The 20,391-nt window shown below is 48.4% G+C and overlaps 1 protein-coding gene across 1 annotated transcript; it reads right to left on the bottom strand.

Annotated features, from left to right (window-relative positions):
* Positions 1 to 2,942: 2,942 nt before the first annotated feature.
* On the bottom strand, positions 2,943 to 19,457 carry LOC135181599 (C-type lectin domain family 5 member A-like). The gene is made up of 7 exons (XM_064154838.1): positions 19,356 to 19,457; positions 16,939 to 17,007; positions 11,390 to 11,479; positions 8,357 to 8,422; positions 6,251 to 6,393; positions 5,434 to 5,543; positions 2,943 to 3,515 (listed from the first exon to the last, which is right to left on the bottom strand). The coding sequence occupies exons 1-7, from the start codon at positions 19,432 to 19,434 to the stop codon at positions 3,371 to 3,373; spliced, it is 702 nt and encodes a 233-aa protein (XP_064010908.1). The 5' UTR covers positions 19,435 to 19,457; the 3' UTR covers positions 2,943 to 3,370.
* Between the last annotated feature and the right edge of the window lie 934 nt (positions 19,458 to 20,391).

The raw sequence follows: 20,391 nt of genomic DNA, 5'->3' as shown, positions 1-20,391 counted from the left end.
GCTGAGACCCCACCTGCAGCACTGCCCCCAGTTCTGGTGCCCCCAGCATAAGAGGGACATGGAGCTGATGAAATGGGTCCAATCTAAATCTCTCATTTCAAACCATTGTCCCTCATCCTATCACTGCAGGCCTTTGCAAACAGTTCTTCTGCAGCCTTCTTATAGCTTCTTTCAGGTACTGGAATGCTGCTCCAAAGTCAACCTGGACCCTTTTCTTCTGCAGGCTGAACAAGCCCAACTCTCCCACCCTGTTCCTGTAGCAGGGGTTCTTTAGCTCCCTGGCCCTCCTCCATACCTCCTTTGTCAGGTCCATGTCCTTCCTGCATTGAGGGCTCCAGAGCTGGATGCTAGAAGCTAGAATGGTCCTTCTCTTAACAAAGCTATAGATGAGAGAGCAAACTGGCCTCTTGAGAGCAAGCCAGGATCAACAGGCACTTCTACACACAATTGTGGTGCTTACTTTTATAGACAGCACAAAGAGTTTAATTCTCAGCTCAATATTTCTGTCATTTCTAATACTGGGACTAAGAAACCCCACGTTTTTTATCAGGTTAAAAGTGCAAATACAGCCATTGCACTAGAACTTTGCAGCACTTCCACCAACAGAGGTTAGAGGTTTGCTAAGGAAATTGCCCTCTGCCCTGAATACAGCCTCTCTGCCCCAGTTTGTTCATCCTACGTAGAGACTCAACACAGTGCAGTAACTTCCTCTCCAAAGATTTGTTATGTACTCAATAGGCTCAAGTTACCAGGTTAAGAAAGAGAAAGAAAAAGCTAAATTAAATTAAAAAAACCAAATAACAAACAAAAAAACCCAAACAAATCAACCAACCAAAAAGCCCAAACCTAAAACTCTGTCTTACTGACACTTGTATTTGCTTTACTGGAAATGATCCTTCTCTCCTGCCATGATCACAGTCTCACAGTATCACAGTATCACACACAGTATCATCAGGGTTGGAAGAGACCTCACAGATCATCAAGTCCAACCCTTTAGCACAGAGCTCAAGGCCAGACCATGGCACCAAGTGCCACGTCCAGTCCTGCCTTGAACAGCTCCAGGGACGGCGACTCCACCACCTCCCCGGGCAGCCCATTCCAGTGTCCAATGACTCTCTCAGTGAAGAACTTTCTCCTCACCTCCAGCCTAAATCTCCCCTGGCACAGCCTGAGGCTGTGTCCTCTTGTTCTGGTGCTGGCCACCTGAGAGAAGAGAGCAACCTCCTCCTGGCCACAACCTCCCCTCAGGTAGTTGTAGACAGCAATAAGGTCTGCCCTGAGCCTCCTCTTCTCCAGGCTAACCAATCCCAGCTCCCTCAGCCTCTCCTCGTAGGGCTGTGCTCAAGGCCTCTCCCCAGCCTCGTCGCCCTTCTCTGGACACACTCAAGCATCTCAATGTCCCTCCTAAACTGGGGGGCCCAGAACTGGACACAGGACTCAAGGTGTGGTCTAACCAGTGCAGAGTACAGGGGCAGAATGACCTCCCTGCTCCTGCTGGCCACACCTCATCTTGTAGCTGATCCAGCAGAAGAGTAAACATTGACTTTTTCTTCTTTTCAGAATGCCAGGTCCTTCATTTGGGATGTTTGTTAGCTCTGTTTGTTGGTACTTTCATGAGGAGATCAGGAGTACTGGAGTACTGCGTCCAGTTCTGGTGCCCCCCAGCATAAGAGGGACATGGAGCTGCTGCAGTGAGTCCAGAGGAGGCCACCAAGATGATCAGAGGGCTGGAGAACCTCCCCTGTGGGGACAGGCTGAGAGAGTTGGGACTGTTCAGCCTGGAGAAGAGAAGGCTCTGGGGAGACTTTAGAGCAACCTTCCAGTACCTGAAGGGGGCTACAGGAGAGCTGAGGAGGGACTTTTGACAAAGGCTTGTAGTGACAGGATGAGAGGGAATGGATTGAAGCTTGAAGAGGGCAGATTGAGACTGGAAATCAGGAAGAAATCGTTTCCAGTGAGGGTGGTGAGACACTGGCACAGGTTGCCCAGGGAGGTTATGGATGCCCCCTCTCTGGAAGTGTTCAAGGCCAGGTTGGATGAGGCCTTGAGCAACCTGTTCTAGTGGGAGGTGTCCCTGCTTATGGCAAGGAGGTTGGAACAGGATGATTTTTAAGGCCCCTTCCAACCTAAACCATTTTGTGAATCTGTGAATCATCTGGTTAACTAAAAGCAAACTACAAGGGGAGAACTTCAGGGATCATTGAGTCCAACCCAACTGCAAAGCAGGGCCACTTTGGGCAGGTCACACAAGGACATATCCAGGTGGGTTTTGAAGATCTCTAGAGGTGACTTCACAACCTCTCTGAGCAGCCTGTTCCAATGCTCCATCACCCTCATAGTAAAACTATTTTCTCCTGATGGAATATCCTGTGGTTGAGTTTGCATCCATTGCCCCTAGTCCTATCATTGTGTGTCCCTGAAAATTCACTACAGACCACGTTTTGCTTGAAACCCACTGGAATTTCTATGAAGGTCTCTGAAATTCTATGGAGGAGCCTCCTGGTGGTGTCCCTTAGTCCCGGGTTCTTCCTGGTAATGGTCACCAGGCTAGGCTCTGTGAAGCTGACACTGTAAGCCTGACCTAGTCAAATGAGTCAGCCTCTTGCTGAAATGCATCAGGAGTCAAAATCAGCCTCACCATTTTCTGCAGGCACCAACCACAGAAGTTCTGACAGGTTAGGTCTCTATGGGTCTGGGATTCCCTGTCCTTGACATCAGGGTGAGACCCTGACTAGGTTAGGTCTCTATGGGTCTGGGATTCCCTGTCCTTGACATCAGGGTGAGACCCTGACTAGGTTAGGTCTCTATGGGTCTGGGATTCCCTGTCCTTGACATCAGGGTGAGACCCTGACTACGGCAGTGTGAAACGTTTTACCTATTTCCTTGTGGTGGTCCTGCCAGAGGATAACAAAAGAATCCTGAACTGTAAACTTGAGGTTTATTTTCAGACAGAGATGACAAAACCAGAAGAAGACAACTCTGTGAGCAAAGAAAGCCCAGAAGCAGGGGTAAGGAAGCCACTTTCAAGCAAACTTCCTCATTAGAGATTTCCTTGTGCAGTTTTGTTGCTGAGTCCTGACTTTCTGCAGCTCTCTGGGTATGATGGACCTGTGCAGTTCCACAGTGGCCCCAGGGCAGCTTCCCCTTTTCTGTCAGGCAGACTCCTGATGTATGAAGATGAAGTCTTCTTCAGAGCAGATCCACTCAGCCTCAGATACCCATCCTGGGAACCAATGTGCTAGGTTCGGCAAGGCGTCTCAGGGAGCCTGTAAGAGTCCCTTTGACTAGATATTCAGACAGCTAAAGATAAATAAGGCAAATCCCATCTCCAGGAAGCAGCAGATGACATTCCTGCTTGGACCTCTTGCTTTCAGCTCTGCCTCTGCCTTTCTGAAGTACCTGCAGCTTTTTCACACATGTTCTGTGTGCTTGAGGCTCCTGTGCAGGCTGCACTTTCGACTTTGCCGCTTCTGATGACAGCACAGAAGTAGTCAGGCTCTTTTTTTATTTCAAACCTGAGCAGGGAGAGAAGGTCAGATTTAGTTGCATTGCTGACCCAGCTGGATGCAGTGGTTGGTATCACTTCCAGGATGGCAGCTGGTCTTTACAGAATCACAGACGATTAGGGGTTGGAAGGGACCTTGAAAGATCATCCAGTCCAACCCCCCTGCCCGAGCAGCATCACCTAGGGCAGGTCACACAGGAATACATCCAGAGAAGGAGACTCCACAACCCCCCTGGGCAGCCTGCTCAAGTGTTCTGTCACCCTCACAGTGAAAAAAGTCTCTCATGTTTACATGGAACTTCCTATGCTTCAACCTGCACCCATTGCCCCTCGTCCTGCCTTCGAGCATCAGCAAGCAGAGCCTGGCTCCATGCTCTTGGCACTCGTCCTTTACATCTTTATAAACATTCATAAGGTCACCCCTCAATCTCCTCTTCTCCAAGCTAGGGAGCCCCAGCTGCCCCAGTCTCTCCTCATGAGGAAGAGGTTCCACTCCCTTAATCATTTTCATGTCTCTGCACTGGGCTCTCTTAAGCAATTCCCTGTCCCTGAACTGAGGGGCCCAGGTCTTGCTGTTAAGATGTATTATTGTCAGTGTAATTAAGAGCTACCTTGTTGGAGTCTCCCTCTCATTCCTTCATTTTCTTCCCTAGACATAAACAAAAGCATCTGGACCAGGCTTTTCCACCCAGAGATATTTCTCTGCTTTGGCAGCCTTCATCCAATGGTGCTGACATCACACTTTTCTCTTGACCCTGCCTAATAGATCCTTTCTTTCTCCACTCAACACCATCTACTTTGATTCCTCCTGCCCTACCAGAACTACAGGTGTGTCATTTCTTGCCCTGCTGATCACAGAACATGTCTGGTTGGAAGAGACTTCTAAGATCATCCAGTTCAACCTTTGACCCAACACTGAACAGTCAACACTAAACCACGTCCCTAAGCACCAGGTCCACACACTGCTTGAATGCCTCCAGGGGTGGTGACTCCAGCACTGCCCTGGGCAGACCATTCCAATGTTTGAGAACCCTTTCAGTGAAGAAATATTTCCTAACATCCAGCCTGAACCTCCCCTAGTGCAGCTTGGAACCATTTCCTCTGGTCCTGTTGCTTGACACCAAGGAGAAGAGGCTGCCCCCTCCTCACTCCAGCCTCCCTTCAGGCAGCTGTCGAGAGCAGTGAAGTCTCCTCTCAGCCTCCTCTGCTCCAGACTGAACAACCTCAGCTCCCTCAGATGCTCCTCACAGGCCATGTGCTCCAGGCCCTTCACCAGCCTCGTTGCCTTCTCTGGACACACTCCAGCCTCTCAATGTCCTTTCTGTGGTGAAGGGCCCAGAACTGAACACAGCACTCGAGGTGTGGCCTCACCAGTGCTGAGCACAGGGGGTGACCCCTTCCCTGTCCCTGCTGCCCACCTTGTTTCTAATACAAGCCAGGATGCCCTTGGCCTTCTTGGCCACCTGGGCACTGCTGACTCATGTCAACTGGCAACCAATACCCCCAGGTCCCTTTCCAAGTTGTAGCTTTCCACCCACGCATCCCCAGGTCTGTAGCTTGCCATGGGGTTGATGTCACCCAAGTGACAACCTGGCACTTGGCCTTGTAGAATTTTGTACAGTGAGCCTTGGCCCATTGGTCTCACCTGTCCAGATCCCACTGTAGAGCTTCCCTGCCCTCTAGCAGATGGAGACAACCACCCAGCTTGATGTCATCTGCAAACTCACTGAGGTGTCTTCTACAAACATACTGAGGTGATAATGCCTGCGTTTTCACGTCACTTACAGCCTCCCTTAGACTTGTCAACCAGATTGCTGCAAATTGCAGCCCCTGCTCTTGCTTGTACTCCCTGTTGTTGGCTCTGAGTTGGGTTTTCTTGGCACTGTTGCCAGGTGTTGCAACACAGCAACTCGCTGGAATACGCTTACATGTCTTTGCTGTGTTCCACACCGTTAATCCACTTCCACTTCTTCTCACTCTCAGAGTATCTGAGACCAAGAAGGTAGTAACAACATTTTGACCGTGAAGAAAGGTAATCCTGGAGCAGAAACAAGCAATGATAATGCATTAAAATTACATTCTCTTCATTAGAGGCACACAGAAATCTTAGTCTTAAACAGCCAACGCAGAAAGTAGAGTCTGTGTCCAGCCAGATCAACTCTTCCCACGGCTTCAGAGGCTGAATTTTTCCCTTTTTCCTTAATCTCATCTCCCTTCCTGGGGCTTCATTGGAACAGACTAAACAGAATAATACATTTTTGCTCCCATTAAAGCCGTACATTGTAGTTAGCCAGGTGTGACTTGATACCTGGAGATGCTTATAAGCATCTGTGTGACTTGCATGGTCTTGGTTTGTGTGTTAAATCTCTGTAAAACATATGTCATCTGGGCAGAGAGTTTGCTCCATCCTTAGAGACATTCAGGCTTGACAGGGCTCTGGGCAACCTGATCTAATGGAGGCTGTCCCTGCTCACTGCATGTGGCTTGGACTAGATGATGTTTGGAGGTGCCTTTTGAGCAAAACCATTCTATGGTTCTTCCCATGGGAGCATGCTTGGGGTGAGAACCTTCCAGATACAATACTTCAAGCACCAAGATGCATGAAGGTGTTTGCTGCCATATAGAGGTGCTTGGTGTATGTGACTAGCAGCAGGCTACATACTCCCAAAGACACCTGACATGAGAGGACCACATCAGCCCTTTGGAACACAGGTCAAGCAACCCCAGAATGGATTTAGATCTCACCAGTTCTTCCTTGTTGTCAATGACCACCAGTTCTGCACCCTTTTTAGTGCACTCCTCACGGGAGACATTCCAGCCAGCTGATCCATTTGTTTTAGAAAAGAAGTAGCATTTTCCCCCATTTCTTTCCCAGTTTTTGGGGCAGGCTACAGAAAGCAAGAACAGATATGGAAAAATCCCTGTCCATCCTAATAAGAGGATCCCATTACAAAAGAAAAGTGGGAGAGTAAGTTACAGCCAGAGAAGTACCTCTCTAGTCCTGCTTATCAATTTCATCAGACCACTGTTGATCCCTGCCAGTATCTGTGTCTGCAGTCACAAGGCATGGGAAAGTGAATTAGAATCACAGCTAACATCATCCAGGCTTTTAAATCTTTGCTCAGACCATAAAGAGAAATGGTCAGGGCAAAAAGCAGAGTTCAGTGCTCAGATCTCTTATTTGCCTGCTGCAAAATGCAGCAATAGTGATGCCACTTTAAAGAACAAAAGAACTTCTCTCTCCATTGCCAGGCGAGGTAGTAGGAGGAGCAGGGAATGGCACTTGGAAAGGGTGATGTGATTCAGGGAGACAGGGACTTGTTTTGTTGGTTATCCAGCAGTTACAGCAAAAGGGAATTGCTCTTAGTTAAGATGCTAAGAAAGGAGCAGTATTTGAGAAGCAGCACACACACACATCCATCACACTCACTACAGCACTGTCACATCAAAGGCATTGTTACAGTCGTGTCTGTGCACCTGGGCATGGGCTCCTCTGCACTGCCACAGGAGAACAGACAGTTTTGCCCACTGAGCAGCAAGGCAGGTGCTGACCAAGCACTGCTTTTGAAGGTCAAAATGCAAAACATCTCTGATCTGGAGAGTTCATCCCACATGATAAGGTTGTTTATTCATACATTCATAGAATGGTTTAGGTTGGGAGGGACCTTAAAGATCATCCCGTTCCAACCTCCCTGCCATGGGCAGGGACACCTCCCACTAGAACAAGTGGCTCAAGATCCCATCCAGCCTGGCCCTGAACACCTCCGGGGAGGGGACATCTACAGCCTCCCTGGGCAACCTGTGCCAGTGTCTCACTGGAACTGAAAAGAATTTCTCACCCTCACTGAACAGAATTTCTTCCTGATTTCCAGTCTCAATCTGCCCTCCTTAACCTTCAATCCATTCCACCTCATCCTATCACTACAAGCCCTTGCCAAAAATCTCTTCTTAGATTTCTTGTAGCAAATTTCAGGTGCTGGAAGGCTGCCCTGAGCTCTCCCTGGAGCCTTCTCTTCTCCAGGCTGAACAGCCACAACTCTCAGCCTGCCCTCACAGGGGAGGTTCTCCAGCCCTCTAAACCATCTTGGTGGCCTCCTTTGGAGCTGCTCAAACAGCTCCATGTCCCTCTTATGCTGGGGCACCAGAACTGGAGACAGTGCTGCAGGTGGGGTCTCAGCAGAGCAGAGCACAGGACAGAATCTCTTCACTTGTCCAGAGAGGTGTGATGGTTTGGGTGTTTCCTGCCCTCCCACATGTTAGAAATCACCCAGACTAGCCTCAGCCAGCTCTGGAAATATGAATGAAGCTTATCTTTACAGCTGGCACAAGATACAAGCAGATATTTACAGTATATACAGTTATAGACAGAAATAGACAAGGTAAAAGGGAATACAGAAACACAACAGCCCTCCCAGAAACCTGAGTCCCCAGGAGGGACTCTCAACCACCCCTACACCTTCCCCCTGCCCCTCTCAACCTTACCCCAGTCCCAAGGAAGAACAGAGGTTTGGCCAGAGGTTAAGAAGCAAAGTGGGTTAGCCCCAGATGGAGGGTGAGGTTAGAGAGATGCAGCTCAGGCAGCAGCCCCAGCGAGAGTGATGCCAGTAGTGGTTATCTATGTTTTTATTTCTTGGTCCTGTACTTCTCAGCAAGCCTGTGAGTGAAGCAGACATCACCATTGTTTTCCTTTCACAGTCTGTGATCCAGTTCTTCCCACCAAAACATTCCAGCCTGCTTCACACTAGCACAAGAGGTCAGATTTCTCTGTTTTTCTGCTGAGCAAGCTGCAGACATACACACACACTGCTAAAGAGGCTTCGAAACACTCTTGGTTAACTGTGGATTACCTACCTAGTGTTTCTTCATAGGTGGTAGGGAGTGTTCTGATGTCAGGTGAGCTGCTTGCAGTTGGATGGTCTGGAAACAAGAATAGAATTTCTGCTGATCATTTTGCAATGCACTGTTGGATTCATAGAATCATAGAATCATAGAATCAACCAGGTTGGAAGAGACCTCCAAGATCATCCAGGCCAACCTAGCACCCAGCCCTATCCAATCAACCAGACCATGGCACTAAGTGCCTCATCCAGGCTTTTCTTGAAGACCCCCAGGGACGGTGCCTCCACCACCTCTCTGGGCAGCCCATTCCAATGCCAATCACTCTCTCTGACAACAACTTCCTCCTAACATCCAGCCTAGACCTACCCTGGCACAACTTGAGACTGTGTCCCCTTGTTCTATTGCTGGTTACCTGGGAGAAGAGGCCACCCCCCACCTGGCTACAATGCCCCTTCAGGTAGTTGTAGACAGTAATAAGATCACCTCTGAGCCTCCTCTTCTCCAGGCTAAACACCCCCAGCTCCCTCAGCCTCTCCTCACAGGGTTTGTGTTCCAGGCCCCTCACCAGCTTTGTTGCCCTTCTCTGGACATGTTCCAGCACCTCAACATCTTTCTTGAATTGAGGAGCCCAGAACTGGACACAGCACTCAAGGTGTGGCCTGACCAGTGCTGAGTACAGGGGAAGAATACCCTCCCTTGTCCTACTGGCCACACTGGACCTCAGTCTCCTGGCTGAGTAGCCCCAACTCTCATACTGTCTTTATAAAAGAAGTTCTCCAGCCCCCTGATCATCTTTGTGACCTTCCTCTGGACTTGCTTCAGCAGCTCCATCTCTCTCCTATGCTGGAGTTGACAGCTGGACACAGTATTCCAGGTGAGGTCCCATCTGGACTTGTTCCAGCTGGCTTTATGTAGCAATAAGGAAGTCTTTCTATTCTCCTATCTCCTCTGCTTAGGAAGCCTCCAGCTTTAGAGACATAAGTGCCCATGCTGTGAGTAAGTATTATGAGTTCAACTGCCCAGGAGTTACTAAATTGTCTACAAGAAAGGTTGAAGAGGCATTTTTGAAGTTAGTTGCAGGTGGACAATTAATAACAACACTGAAGAAATATTAAACAGAAAATTGCATTGGAAAAGTTCTTACATCTGAAACCAAAACTGGCAAATTCTTTGTACAAAGGCAGAGGTGAGTAAAAGCATTGAATTAAAGGAAGTTCTAAGAAGTATGCATGAGAATGGCATAGAGCTTGGAAGAACAGGCTGGAGAAGAGAAGGCTCCAGGGAGACCTTAGAGCAACATTTCAATATCACAGTATCACAGTATCTGAAGAGGAGAGACCATTTAGATGGACTTGGAGTGATAGGATAAGGGGAAAAGGTTTGAAACTGGAGCAGGGGAGATGTAGGCTGGATATCAGGAGGAAGTTCTTCACAAAGTGGTGAATTACTGAAACAGGCTGCCCAGGGAGGTGGTTGAGGCCCCATCTGTGGAGACATTCCAAGATCAGACTTGACATGGCCCTGGGCAGCCCAATTTAGTTGGAAATGTCCCTGCTGTGGGCAGGAAGGTTGGACAAGATGACATTTGAGGGTCCCTTCCAACTCAATGCAATCTGTGTCTGTGAGTCTGCAAACTGACATTTCTCCAGAGTTCATACTAGGAGCATGACAGAAGGTCTCTAGGGAGCAGCCTTCCAGTACCTGAAGAGGGCCTGCAAGAAAGCTGGAGAGGGAGTTTTTACAAAGGGCCTCTGGTGATAGGACGAGGGGCAATGGCTTGAAGGTTCCCAGCATCTGAAGAGAACTAAGACCTCTGTGCTGTTGTCTTTCTATACAGCCTTAGCTCTCATAAGTAACATTCTAATTTACACCTCACAAAGTCTGAATGCCTTTTTCTGTTGTTTTTTACTGAGATGACGATGAGTTGGCATCTTTGGATGCCAAATAATTGCCAAACTACACTTTCACAAGTTGCTGAGGTGTTAATTGTAAGACTCCTTAGGCTTCAGAAACACATTGCCCAGGGTAACAAAGTCCTGCTGATCTACATTTCATTCCTGATGGCAAGCAAGAATCACAGAATGTTGGGGGTTGGAAGGGACCTTCAAAGATCATCCAGTTCAACCTCCCTGCCAGAGCAGCATCACCTAGGGCAGGTCACACAGGAGCACATCCAAGCAGGTTTGGAATGTCTCCAGAGAAGGAGACTCTGCAACCTTTATGGGCAGCCTGATCCAGGGCTCTGACACCCTCACAGTGAAAAAATGTGGGAATGCAAAGTGAAGAAGGATAATATCAGGCAGATGCTGACCTTGGTTCCCCCCAGCTGCTGGCTGACTTATCTCAGAAGGGACAGATAACGGACACCTCGTTAATGAGGAGAACAAGGCATGGTTTATGCTGATGGAGTGGGCTGTCCTTGGCTAATTATGCTAATGTGTAGGTGTGTGCTTTATGCCCTGAGGGTATTTATTGAGAGCCAAAATGATCAATAAACATCTCTGGCATAATTCACATTCAATCATCTGGAGTCCATGTGGCATTGCCTTGATCACATTGATCTGTGGGGCCCTGACCACCTTCCTGCAGCAAGCTAAACAGATTTCTGCAACAAAAAAACTTCTCCTTATGTTCCCATGGAGCCTCCTCTGCTCCAGCTTGCACCCATTGCCCCTTGTCCTGTCATTGGACATCCCTGAGCAGAGCCTGGCTCTGTCCTCCCGAGATAGCAACTGCAGTACTGATAGTCATTGTCTAATCTTGCCTGGTTGCTTCCCAGCATTGGTGTAACACATTCTTTATTGCTTGGACTTTGCCAGTTCTTTAGTTGGGTTTTGGTTCTATTTTGGTTTGGAATTCTAAACTTTCAGCCCATATTTGACTCTTTTATGGATCTCCTCATACAGGCACAGTTGGCTAAAAACTACTGTCCCCTGCCTTCAGACCAGCCCTCTTTTGCTCCTTGTTTCGAGTGTCCTGTGTTGAAGGTCAGGCAGTGAGTTAAGATCTCCAGCCACTTGCAGTTACACTTCTAGCAGGACTTACAGGTGAGCATCAGACACAGCACTACGACCAGCAGGAGGAGTGTCACAGCAACCGCTCCAGCCACCCGCGTTCTGGAGCAACATCTTTTACCTGCAGATAGACAGAACAAAACTTAGGGCAGCCACTGGGAAAGGAACCCTTCATCTCCATTCAAAGATACCCTTTTCAAGCTGCCACTAAGACAGCTCTTCCAAATTATACAAAGCCCTCTGGTGCTTGTTCTTTGTGTGATAGATAAGCCATGGATGTATCTTTCTCCATCACAGGTACTCAGCTTGAACCCTTCTGCTGCTGCCTAGAATACTTTGTCCAGTTCTGCTGCACTAGATATTGAAGCTAAGTGCTCACTGTGCTGGTGAAACCCAATCAACCTATTGGTTAAAGGTCCTGCCATGGCTTACATTCCTCAGCAAAGCAATTTTTACAGAGGAGCTGAACTGTCTCCTCTTTCTGTTTTAACTTTGGTTTAGATACTTTTGTTCAGCATTTATTGCCTCCAGTTCTGGTGCCCCCAGCATATGAGGGCCATGGAGCTGCCAGAGCGGGTGCAGAGGAGGCCACCAAGATGATCAGAGGGCTGGAGAACCTCCCTTATGGGGACAGGCTGAGAGAGTTGGGGCTGTTCAGTCTGGAGAAGAGAAGGCTCCTGGGAGACCTTAGAGCAACCTTCCAGTACTTGAAGGGGGCCTACAAGAAAGCCTGAAAGAAACTTTTGACAAGGGCTTGTGGTGACAGGATGAGAGGGAATAGACTGAAGCTTGAGGAGAGCAGATTTAGACTGGAGATTAGTAAGAGATTCTTTCTAGTGAGGGTGGTGAGACACTGGCACAGGTTGCCCAGGGAGGCTGTGGATGCCCCCTCCCTGAAGGTGTTCAAGGCCAGGCTGGATGAGGGCTTGAGTGACCTGTTTTAGTGGGAGATGTCCCTGCCCATGGCAGGGGGTTGGAACTGGATGATTTTCAAGATTCCTTCCAAGCTGAACCATGCCACAAATCTATGAATTTACTTGAGGGGGATCCCTGCAATACTCATTAGTCTGCCAGCTCAGTGGATACTGTCAGGTGCTCTAGAGGGCCAAGAGAGGACTAATAATATGTTCAGTGGCCAACTGGGATCATGAGACAGAATTAAAAGGCAAAGGACAGCTTCTCATCTCTTCCTCCTGATATTTGCTGGAGTATTTACTTAGCCCTTCTGCTGTCTTTGAACTGTGTGGGCTGTGTGACTACTAGGAACTGAAAACCAAAGTGAGGCTTTTGCTGCTATTGCTCCTGCAGTTTCAAGATAAATAAGGGTTCATGTTCATCCTTACTGCAGGCACTATCTGCTCTGTTCTGTCTCCTGACCTCATTTTCACACCTACTTGTGCGTTTCTGCTTGAACTATCAAGATGCTAAGAAGCTGTCATGCATAGTACAATAGGAAACCAAGCTGAGTTTAAAGCAGCTCTTGAAAGGAGGAGGAGGTGCTCATGTGGCACTCAGGAAGAACTCTGTGTGGTCATCATTTCTGCCTGAGGAGGTTTGGTCAGGAAATGGTTGTACCCTGAAGCACATTGATTGCACAAACCAACAACTATGTTTGGTAGATGCAAACTATCTGCTGATACTCTGGGCCATGTGGTTACCCAAAAGACTGAGCGGGTGGAGAGAAGCTTTAGTGGCAAAATGGAAGCTCATCAAATGCAGGTTGGTGGCCAGCAATGCAAGGGTGGCAATTACAAGGACTGGTTCTACTACTCTGTGCAGAACTGGAGTGGGGAAGTGAAAACACAGCATTGTAACACCTGGCTGAAAAGATGGAGTAAGGACCCAGATTTCTGATTCTTCAGGAATCTGGTACAGAGTGTCCAAATCTTCTGGAGGAATAGATTTCATCTTAACTGCAAGGGAGTTGAGCTGCTGGATATGACATCCAGAAGGTTTTAAGTCACTTCTAAAATTGCTAAGAGCAAGCTGTCAGGGGCTGGAGGTTGCAAAATGAGGAAGAAGAAGCTGCTGTGGACTGAAGAGCAGTTTAGGGTGGTGTCACTTCAAAAGCACACTGTGCTTGGGAAAAGGAAAGGCAAGAGTGTCAGAAGAGTCAAGCAGAAATGCAGAGCTGACTGTCATTTAAATCAAGTGTTATTGTTTATTTGATTCACTTCTTCTGTTTATTGATTCCTTGTATGTATTAGCATTTCTCAAGTAGTTTCAAAGATACCAACCATGGGCTTGGTAATATGACTTTTCCTGAATCCCCAAAGTAGCAAAGAAATCTCTAAATCTGACTGTCCTTTAGTCACCAGTCAGTATTTAGTAAACCAAGTGTTTGTTAACACTGTCACTGGTGTTAGATTTGTATTTCTTCAGTTTGCAGAAGGGTGGCAAATTAACTCCTTCAGCTACACACTGGAAGATAGCTGAACTTGATTTCTAACAAGGTTAGCATGTGTGTGTTAAGTAAATGGTATCTAATCCCAAGAAAGTATTGTCAATGGCCACTTACACTCTCAATGGCTAGGTGCATTTCCCCTCAGATTGAAACCAGCTTCAGATTTATTCATCAATATCTTCATGCACTCATCCCTAGAATTAGGTATACTGGAATACTGCTCTGTGTGGCAAGGCTTCCTAGAAGTTTGCCCATGATTTAGGAATACAAGACACTTTGCAAGCTGGTGAGAAGACTGATTAGTGCTCTGGGAAAAGGATGTATGCTTGAAGAAAAAGCCTCTGTCACAAGCTCTATTTATACTGGTACCATTTCACCCAACTAGAACATCCAGTGGCAGGGAAGTCCGCAGAGAGCTGGTATCTGGACAGCTGTCTCTAAGCAATGTAAAAGCTGATATCTCTGGATGCTTCTGTCTAGTCAGATGCTGATGTTGCACCTTTTAATGAGTCTGACAAAGGACTCTCCAGTTCTTCATAGGTGGGAAATGTGTAAAAAAAAACCAAAAAATTAGCCTGCAGAAGAGGAGGCTCAGGGGTGAGCTTATTGCTGTCTACAACTACCTGAAGGGAGGCTGTAGCCAGGTGGGGGGTGGCCTCTTCTCCCAGGTAACCAGCAACAGAACAAGGGGACACAGTCTCAAGTTGTGCCAGGGTAGGTCTAGGCTGGATGTTAGGAGGAAGTTCTTCACCGAGAGAGTGATTGGCATTGGAATGGGCTGCCCAGGGAGGTGGTGGAGGCACCGTCCCTGGGGGTCTTCAAGAAAAGACTGGATGAGGCACTTAGTGCCATGGTCTGGTTGATTGGATAGGGCTGGGTGCTAGGTTGGACTGGATGATCTTGGAGGTCTCTTCCAACCTGGTTGATTCTATGATTCTATTCTATGAAGCAAACAAAAGCTGTGGCACACCTGCTTCTACACAGATACTAGGAGGCTGAAAGGTAAGATGGGAAGGTCTGGAATGGCCTGTCCTAGTCTGAAATACTCAAATGCCACGTACCAGAAATGGGTGGCTTCTGCCATTTGAGATACCCTCAGCTATCAGGTAGCTGCACAGACCTGGAAAGTTTACACAGAGCTGACCAGAATCTGTCTTCTTCCAGATTTGCATTCTAAAGCCAGGCCAAATGTCCCAGAGCTTCCCAGGTGGGGACCTGTGGTTAGGTAACTGAATAGCATCTGAATCTGTGGGACATGATAGCAGGAAGTGGTAAAAAGGAAGAGAATCACCATGGTCCTAGAGTGCATGAGGGAAGAATAGAATCATAGAATCATAGAATCAACCAGGTTGGAAGAGACCTCCAAGATCATCCACTCAAACCTAGCACCCAGCCCTAGCCAGTCAACCAGACCATGGCACTAAGTGCCTCAGCCAGTCCTTTCTTGAACACTTCCAGGGACAGTGCCTCCACCATCTCCCTGGGCAGCCCATTCCAATGCCAATCACTCTCTCTGACAACAACTTCCTCCTAACATCCAGCCTAGACCTCCCCTGGCACAACTTGAGACTGTGTCCCCTTGTTCTGTTGCTGGTTGCCTGGCAGAAGAGACCAACCCCCACCTGGCTACAGCCTCCCTTCAGGTAGCTGCAGACAGCAATGAGGTCACCCCTGAGCCTCCTCTTCTGCAGGCTAAACACCCCCAGCTCACTCAGTCTCTCCTCATAGGGTTTGTGTTCCAGGCCTCTCAGCATCTTTGTCACCCTTCTCTGGACACATTCCAGCACCTCAACATCTCTCTTGAATTGAGGGGCCCAGAACTGGACACAGCACTCAAGGTGTGGCCTGACCAGTGCTGAGTACAGGGACAGAATAACCTCCCTTGTCCTGCTGGCCACACTGTTCCTGATGCAGGCCAGGATGCCATTGGCTCTCTTGGCCACCTGGGCACACTGCTGGCTCATCTTCAGCTAGTATCTACCAGTGCCCCCAGGTCCCTTTCTTCCTGGCTGCTCTCAGCCACTCTGTCCCCAGCCTGTAGCACTGCTTGGGGTTGGTTGGAAGGGACCTCCAAAGGTCATCTAGTCCATCTTTCTTGTAGGCAGCCTTCAGGTACTGGAAGGCTGCTCTAAGCTCACCCTGGAGCCTCCTCTTCTCCAAGCTGAGCAGCCCCAGCCTGTCCTCATAGGGGAGGTTCTGCAGCCCTCTGATCATCTTGGTGACCCCCTCTGGACCCACTCCAGCAGCTCCATGGTCCTCTCACACTGGGGGCAACAGAACTGGGCACAGTGCTGCAGGTGAGGTCTCAGCAGAGCAGAGGGGCAGAATCCCCTGCCTCAGTTATCACAGTATCACAGTATCACCAAGGTTGGAAGAGACCTCACAGATCATCAAGTCCAACCCTTTACCACAGAGCTCAAGGCCAGACCATGGCACCAAGTGCCACGTCCAATCCTGCCTTGAACAGCTCCAGGGACGGCGACTCCACCACCTCCCCGGGCAGCCCATTCCAGTGTCCAATGACTCTCTCAGTGAAGAACTTTCTCCTCACCTCCAGCCTAAATCTCCCCTGGCACAGCCTGAGGCTGTGTCCTCTTGTTCTGGTGCTGGCCACCTGAGAGAAGAGAGCAACCTCCTCCTGGCCACAACCTCCCCTCAGGTAGTTGCAGACAGCAATAAGGTCTGCCCTGAGCCTCCTCTTCTCCAGGCTAACCAATCCCAGCTCCCTCAGCCTCTCCTCGTAGGGCTGTGCTCAAGGCCTCTCCCCAGCCTCGTTGCCCTTCTCTGGACACGCTCAAGCATCTCAATGTCCCTCCTAAACTGGGGGGCCCAGAACTGAACACAGCACTCAAGGTGTGGTCTGACCAGTGCAGAGTACAGGGGCAGAATGACCTCCCTGCTCCTGCTGACCACACCATTCCTGATGCAGGCCAGGATGCCACTGGCTCTCTTGGCCACCTGGGCACACTGCTGGCTCATCTTCAGGCGGGTATCAATCAGCACCCCCAGGTCCCTCTCTGTCTGGCTGCTCTCCAGTTATGCTCTGCTCTGGATCTGTAAAGCAGACAGCTCTTCCCGTCTCCCAGGTGGCTTCGTGTCACTGCATGCTGGGCAAATAAGGAGCCTCCTTCTCTCCTCTAACTGTTTCAATTGACATCAATTTAGTAAAAACTCACCAGTTGATGTGTAGCTAGCATCAGCATTTGTGTCTAGGGACTGCACCTTCACTTCTGCATATGTACAATCTAAAAACAACAAAAATAACAGAAACCAGAAAATTCTGAGGGGAAAAAAAAAACTTAAATGGAACAAAAAATATTACAGTAGTGAGACATGCTAAGCACCACAGGAACTGATGTGGAGAAAAATGTCCAGGGTTGTCTGATTGTTTTATTCAATGCACATCTTTCTGGAAGTGGTGAGAATGGCTACAACATCCTAAACCCACAGAATCATTCAGGTTGGAAAAGACCCTGGAGATCATCAGATCCAACCATCGACCCTGCTTTACCAAGTTCACCACTAAACCATACCGCTGAGTGCCACATCTAAAGACCTTTAAACTCCTCCAGGGATGGTGACTCCACCTCCTTGGGCAGCCTGTTCCAGTGCTTGACCACACATGTCCTAGTGTCCAGCCTAAACCTCCCCTGGTGCAGCTTAAGGCTGCTCCCTCTTGTTCTGTCACTCATTACCTGTGAGAAGAGGCCAGCACCTACCTCTCTATTGTTCTCTTCAAGTAGTTGTAGAGGGCAATGAGGTCTCCCTTCAGCCTCCTCTTCCTCACACTAACCAGTCCCAGTTCCCTCAGCTTCATCAGCCTCATTCTCTGGGCCCTTCACCAGCTTAGTTGCTCTTCTTTGCACCCCCTCCAGCCCCTCGATGTCTTTCTTGTATTGAGGTGCCCAAAACTGAGCTCAGTTCTCGAGGTGTGGCCTCCCCAATGCTGAGTACAGGGGGACAATCCCCTCCCTCTCTTTGCTGGTCACACCATGGCTGATCCAAGGCAGAATGCCACTGGCTTGCTTTGCCACCTGGGCACACTGCTGCCTCATCTTCAGCATATTCATTGAAGCAAACCTGAAAAGTGCAGATCATGCTGAATTTGAAAGGGTGATGAGGGAACTATAAGATGGGGAGCAAAGTGGAAACTGATTTCAGCAGCCAATCAAGAGAAACAAGTACAGAAGTAAGCACGTGGGAAAGGAAGGAAGGGCAGTGACACGTGAAAAGGGGGTGGACAGTAAGAAATCTGATGTTGCAATTCCATGAAATGTTGAAAGCCATCCTAGCTTACAGGGCTGAGCCACTGAGTTTCTCTCATTAGAGACAGAGTGAATGTCTTCTCTGAGTTTGAAATGCATTCCTCTGCCTTAGGGAATTGATTTCATTGTTTTGTGAACACTGCATTTGGATCCACTCTCTGTGAGAGAATAGCAGACTGGAGGAGATGCTCTTGGGGGAGGCAATGCTGGAGGTCTTCTCTCTAAAATCCTTGTAGTTCCTGGGAAATTGTGATGGTTTGGGTGTTCCTCAGTGGCTCTCTTCAAACTAGCACAGAAATACTGTGCATAACTGAAGGGAGCACATGGGGAAAAGAGCTGATAGAGATTTGCCAGAAAGCAGAGAGGCATCAAAGTGCTGTGGCACCTGCAGACAAGCTGTAATTAGGAGCACATGGATTAAATGATAACCCAACTTGAATTTTTAATCAAGTGGCATATTTTGTGGGTGCCTGAACATTTAGCTGTGATGTAACCTGTTGAAAGACACGATAGAAACACTGGATTTGGGGCATTAGATGCTGCAGCCATCTCCAAAGAGGTGCTAAGGGATCTCACTTCATGCAAAAGATAAGTACGGGATAGCAAGGAGCAGAATCTGTTGTTTCTGTCAAAGAGGCACTAAGGTTAAAAAGGAAAAGAAAAGAAAATCAAAAGGAAAAAAATGAAGTTAAAAAAGAAAAACAGAGAGAAAGAAAAAGAGAAAATGAAATGCTGAGATAAAGTGTTTGAAGGCTGTTCTTGCAGGATGTAATTTTATGCAGATGTAGCAAAGCAGTGCAAAAGTTTATGCACCAATTCTTAGGTTGGGCTGTTGCAATGGCATGCAGCACTCGTGGACTAAATCTGGCCATGAAACAATTCATGCTTGATTTATTAAAGTGCTTTGTACAGACAGAACCAGGAGGAAAAACCCTGAAGTTTCACCTGCTATGGTCAGCAAGCAAGAACAAGCTACAGGAGACTGCTCTGAACACCAGAAACAGGAGATGCTCAGTGCTGCTGTGTGAGAACACTCCTGCTCCAGGATCAGTTGACACTCAGCTGTGGAATCATCTCCTGCATTGCTGGAAACTACTTTTAATATCAGACAAGAAGCTCTTCCTTGCAAGGTTCCTTGCACCTTAACAAACGAAAAGCAGACCTTAAGCAATCCCCTTCTTTGTGGTAAAAAATCAATGCATCACTCCTGGACCTTCCCCTTTCCTTTGTCTGTGTTGTGGCTTTGGTGCTCCACGACACTCTTTCAAAATAGGTAGGAAGAAGGCTGAAGAGTACAAAGAAAGCTGAGTGCAGCCAGATTGACCTACCTGGGGTGTCAGTGGTCTGCTGCCTGGGGCTGGTTGGTTGGGTCAAGTTCAAGTCAGCGTAAATGACGTTTTCTGGCATTTTTGCTCTCCCTTCTTTTTTCTGCTCCCTGTTGCTTTCAAGTAGTGCTGCACATGACTCAGAGCTCTTTCCTCTCTCTCGTGTGGAAGCTTTCAGTGAGAAGGGAAGTGTACTTCTCACTGATCTGATAGCACCATGTTATCAGTAGGGTGGTGGCCTCGCTGTCATCTCCTGTGTTGGTAAGGCGTCCCGGCAGTAGCACTGCACCCTGCCAGCCCTTCACTTTGTGTTTTGGAAAAACAAACTTTCTGACGTGAAATTGGCAGCAGAAGGAAAGTCCAGAGAGTGAAAAGTTAGTCCCAGCAAGCAGAGCTCTCAGGATGAACTCTCAGCAGATCTCCATGGGCAACCTTGCAGAGTCCAGAAGGCAGTGCTCTCAGAAGCGGACGTTAAAGGCATGATGAGGTAGTTTGAGCCTAGCTGGAATGTTTTGGTGAGCAGGATTAGATCACAGGCTGTGAAAGACGAACAGTGCTGATGTCTACCTCACTCATAGGCTTGCTGAGAGGTATAAGAACAAGAATCCAAACATAGATAAGGCACTTCTCCTTGGGGCCTTGACTGAGCTGCATTCCTCTCTCACCTCTCTGCCATCTCTCTGATTAATCCACTTTGCTTCCTAACCCCCTGGCCAAACCTCCATCCTTCCTTGGGACTGGGGTAAGGTTGAGAGGGGTGGGAGAAGGTGTAAGGGTGGTTGGGAGCCCCTCCTGGGGACTCAGGTTTCTGGGAGGGCTGCTGTGTTTCTGTATTACCTTTTACCTTGTCTATCTCTGTCTATAACTGTATCTACTGTTATAGCTGTAAATAACAAGCTTCATTCAATTTCCAGAGCTGGCTGAGTCCAGTCTGGGTGATTTCCAAAGTGTGGGGGGGTGGGGAACACCCAAACCAATACACATAAGACTGCCTTGGTGAGACCACATCTGGGACACTGTGTCCAGCTCTGGGCCCCTC

Source organism: Pogoniulus pusillus, chromosome 15 (genome assembly GCF_015220805.1).
Source record: "Pogoniulus pusillus isolate bPogPus1 chromosome 15, bPogPus1.pri, whole genome shotgun sequence".
Taxonomy (NCBI): domain Eukaryota; kingdom Metazoa; phylum Chordata; class Aves; order Piciformes; family Lybiidae; genus Pogoniulus; species Pogoniulus pusillus.
Note: the sequence above shows the minus strand (reverse complement) of the source record. Positions and strands in the feature narration are given on the sequence as shown.

What these genes read in the sequence shown, in the direction of transcription:
- LOC135181599 (XM_064154838.1), bottom strand. Translation starts at nt 19,434, where the DNA reads ATGCCAGAAAACGTCATTTACGCTGACTTGAACTTGACCCAACCAACC. An exon ending in CACCTATGAAGAAACACTAG is followed by an intron (nt 6,394 to 8,356) that starts GTAGGTAATCCA and finishes TGCTTTCTGTAG; the next exon opens with CCTGCCCCAAAAACTGGGAA. An exon ending in GTGGAACACAGCAAAGACAT is followed by an intron (nt 3,516 to 5,433) that starts GTAAGCGTATTC and finishes CTCCCTGCTCAG; the next exon opens with GTTTGAAATAAAAAAAGAGC.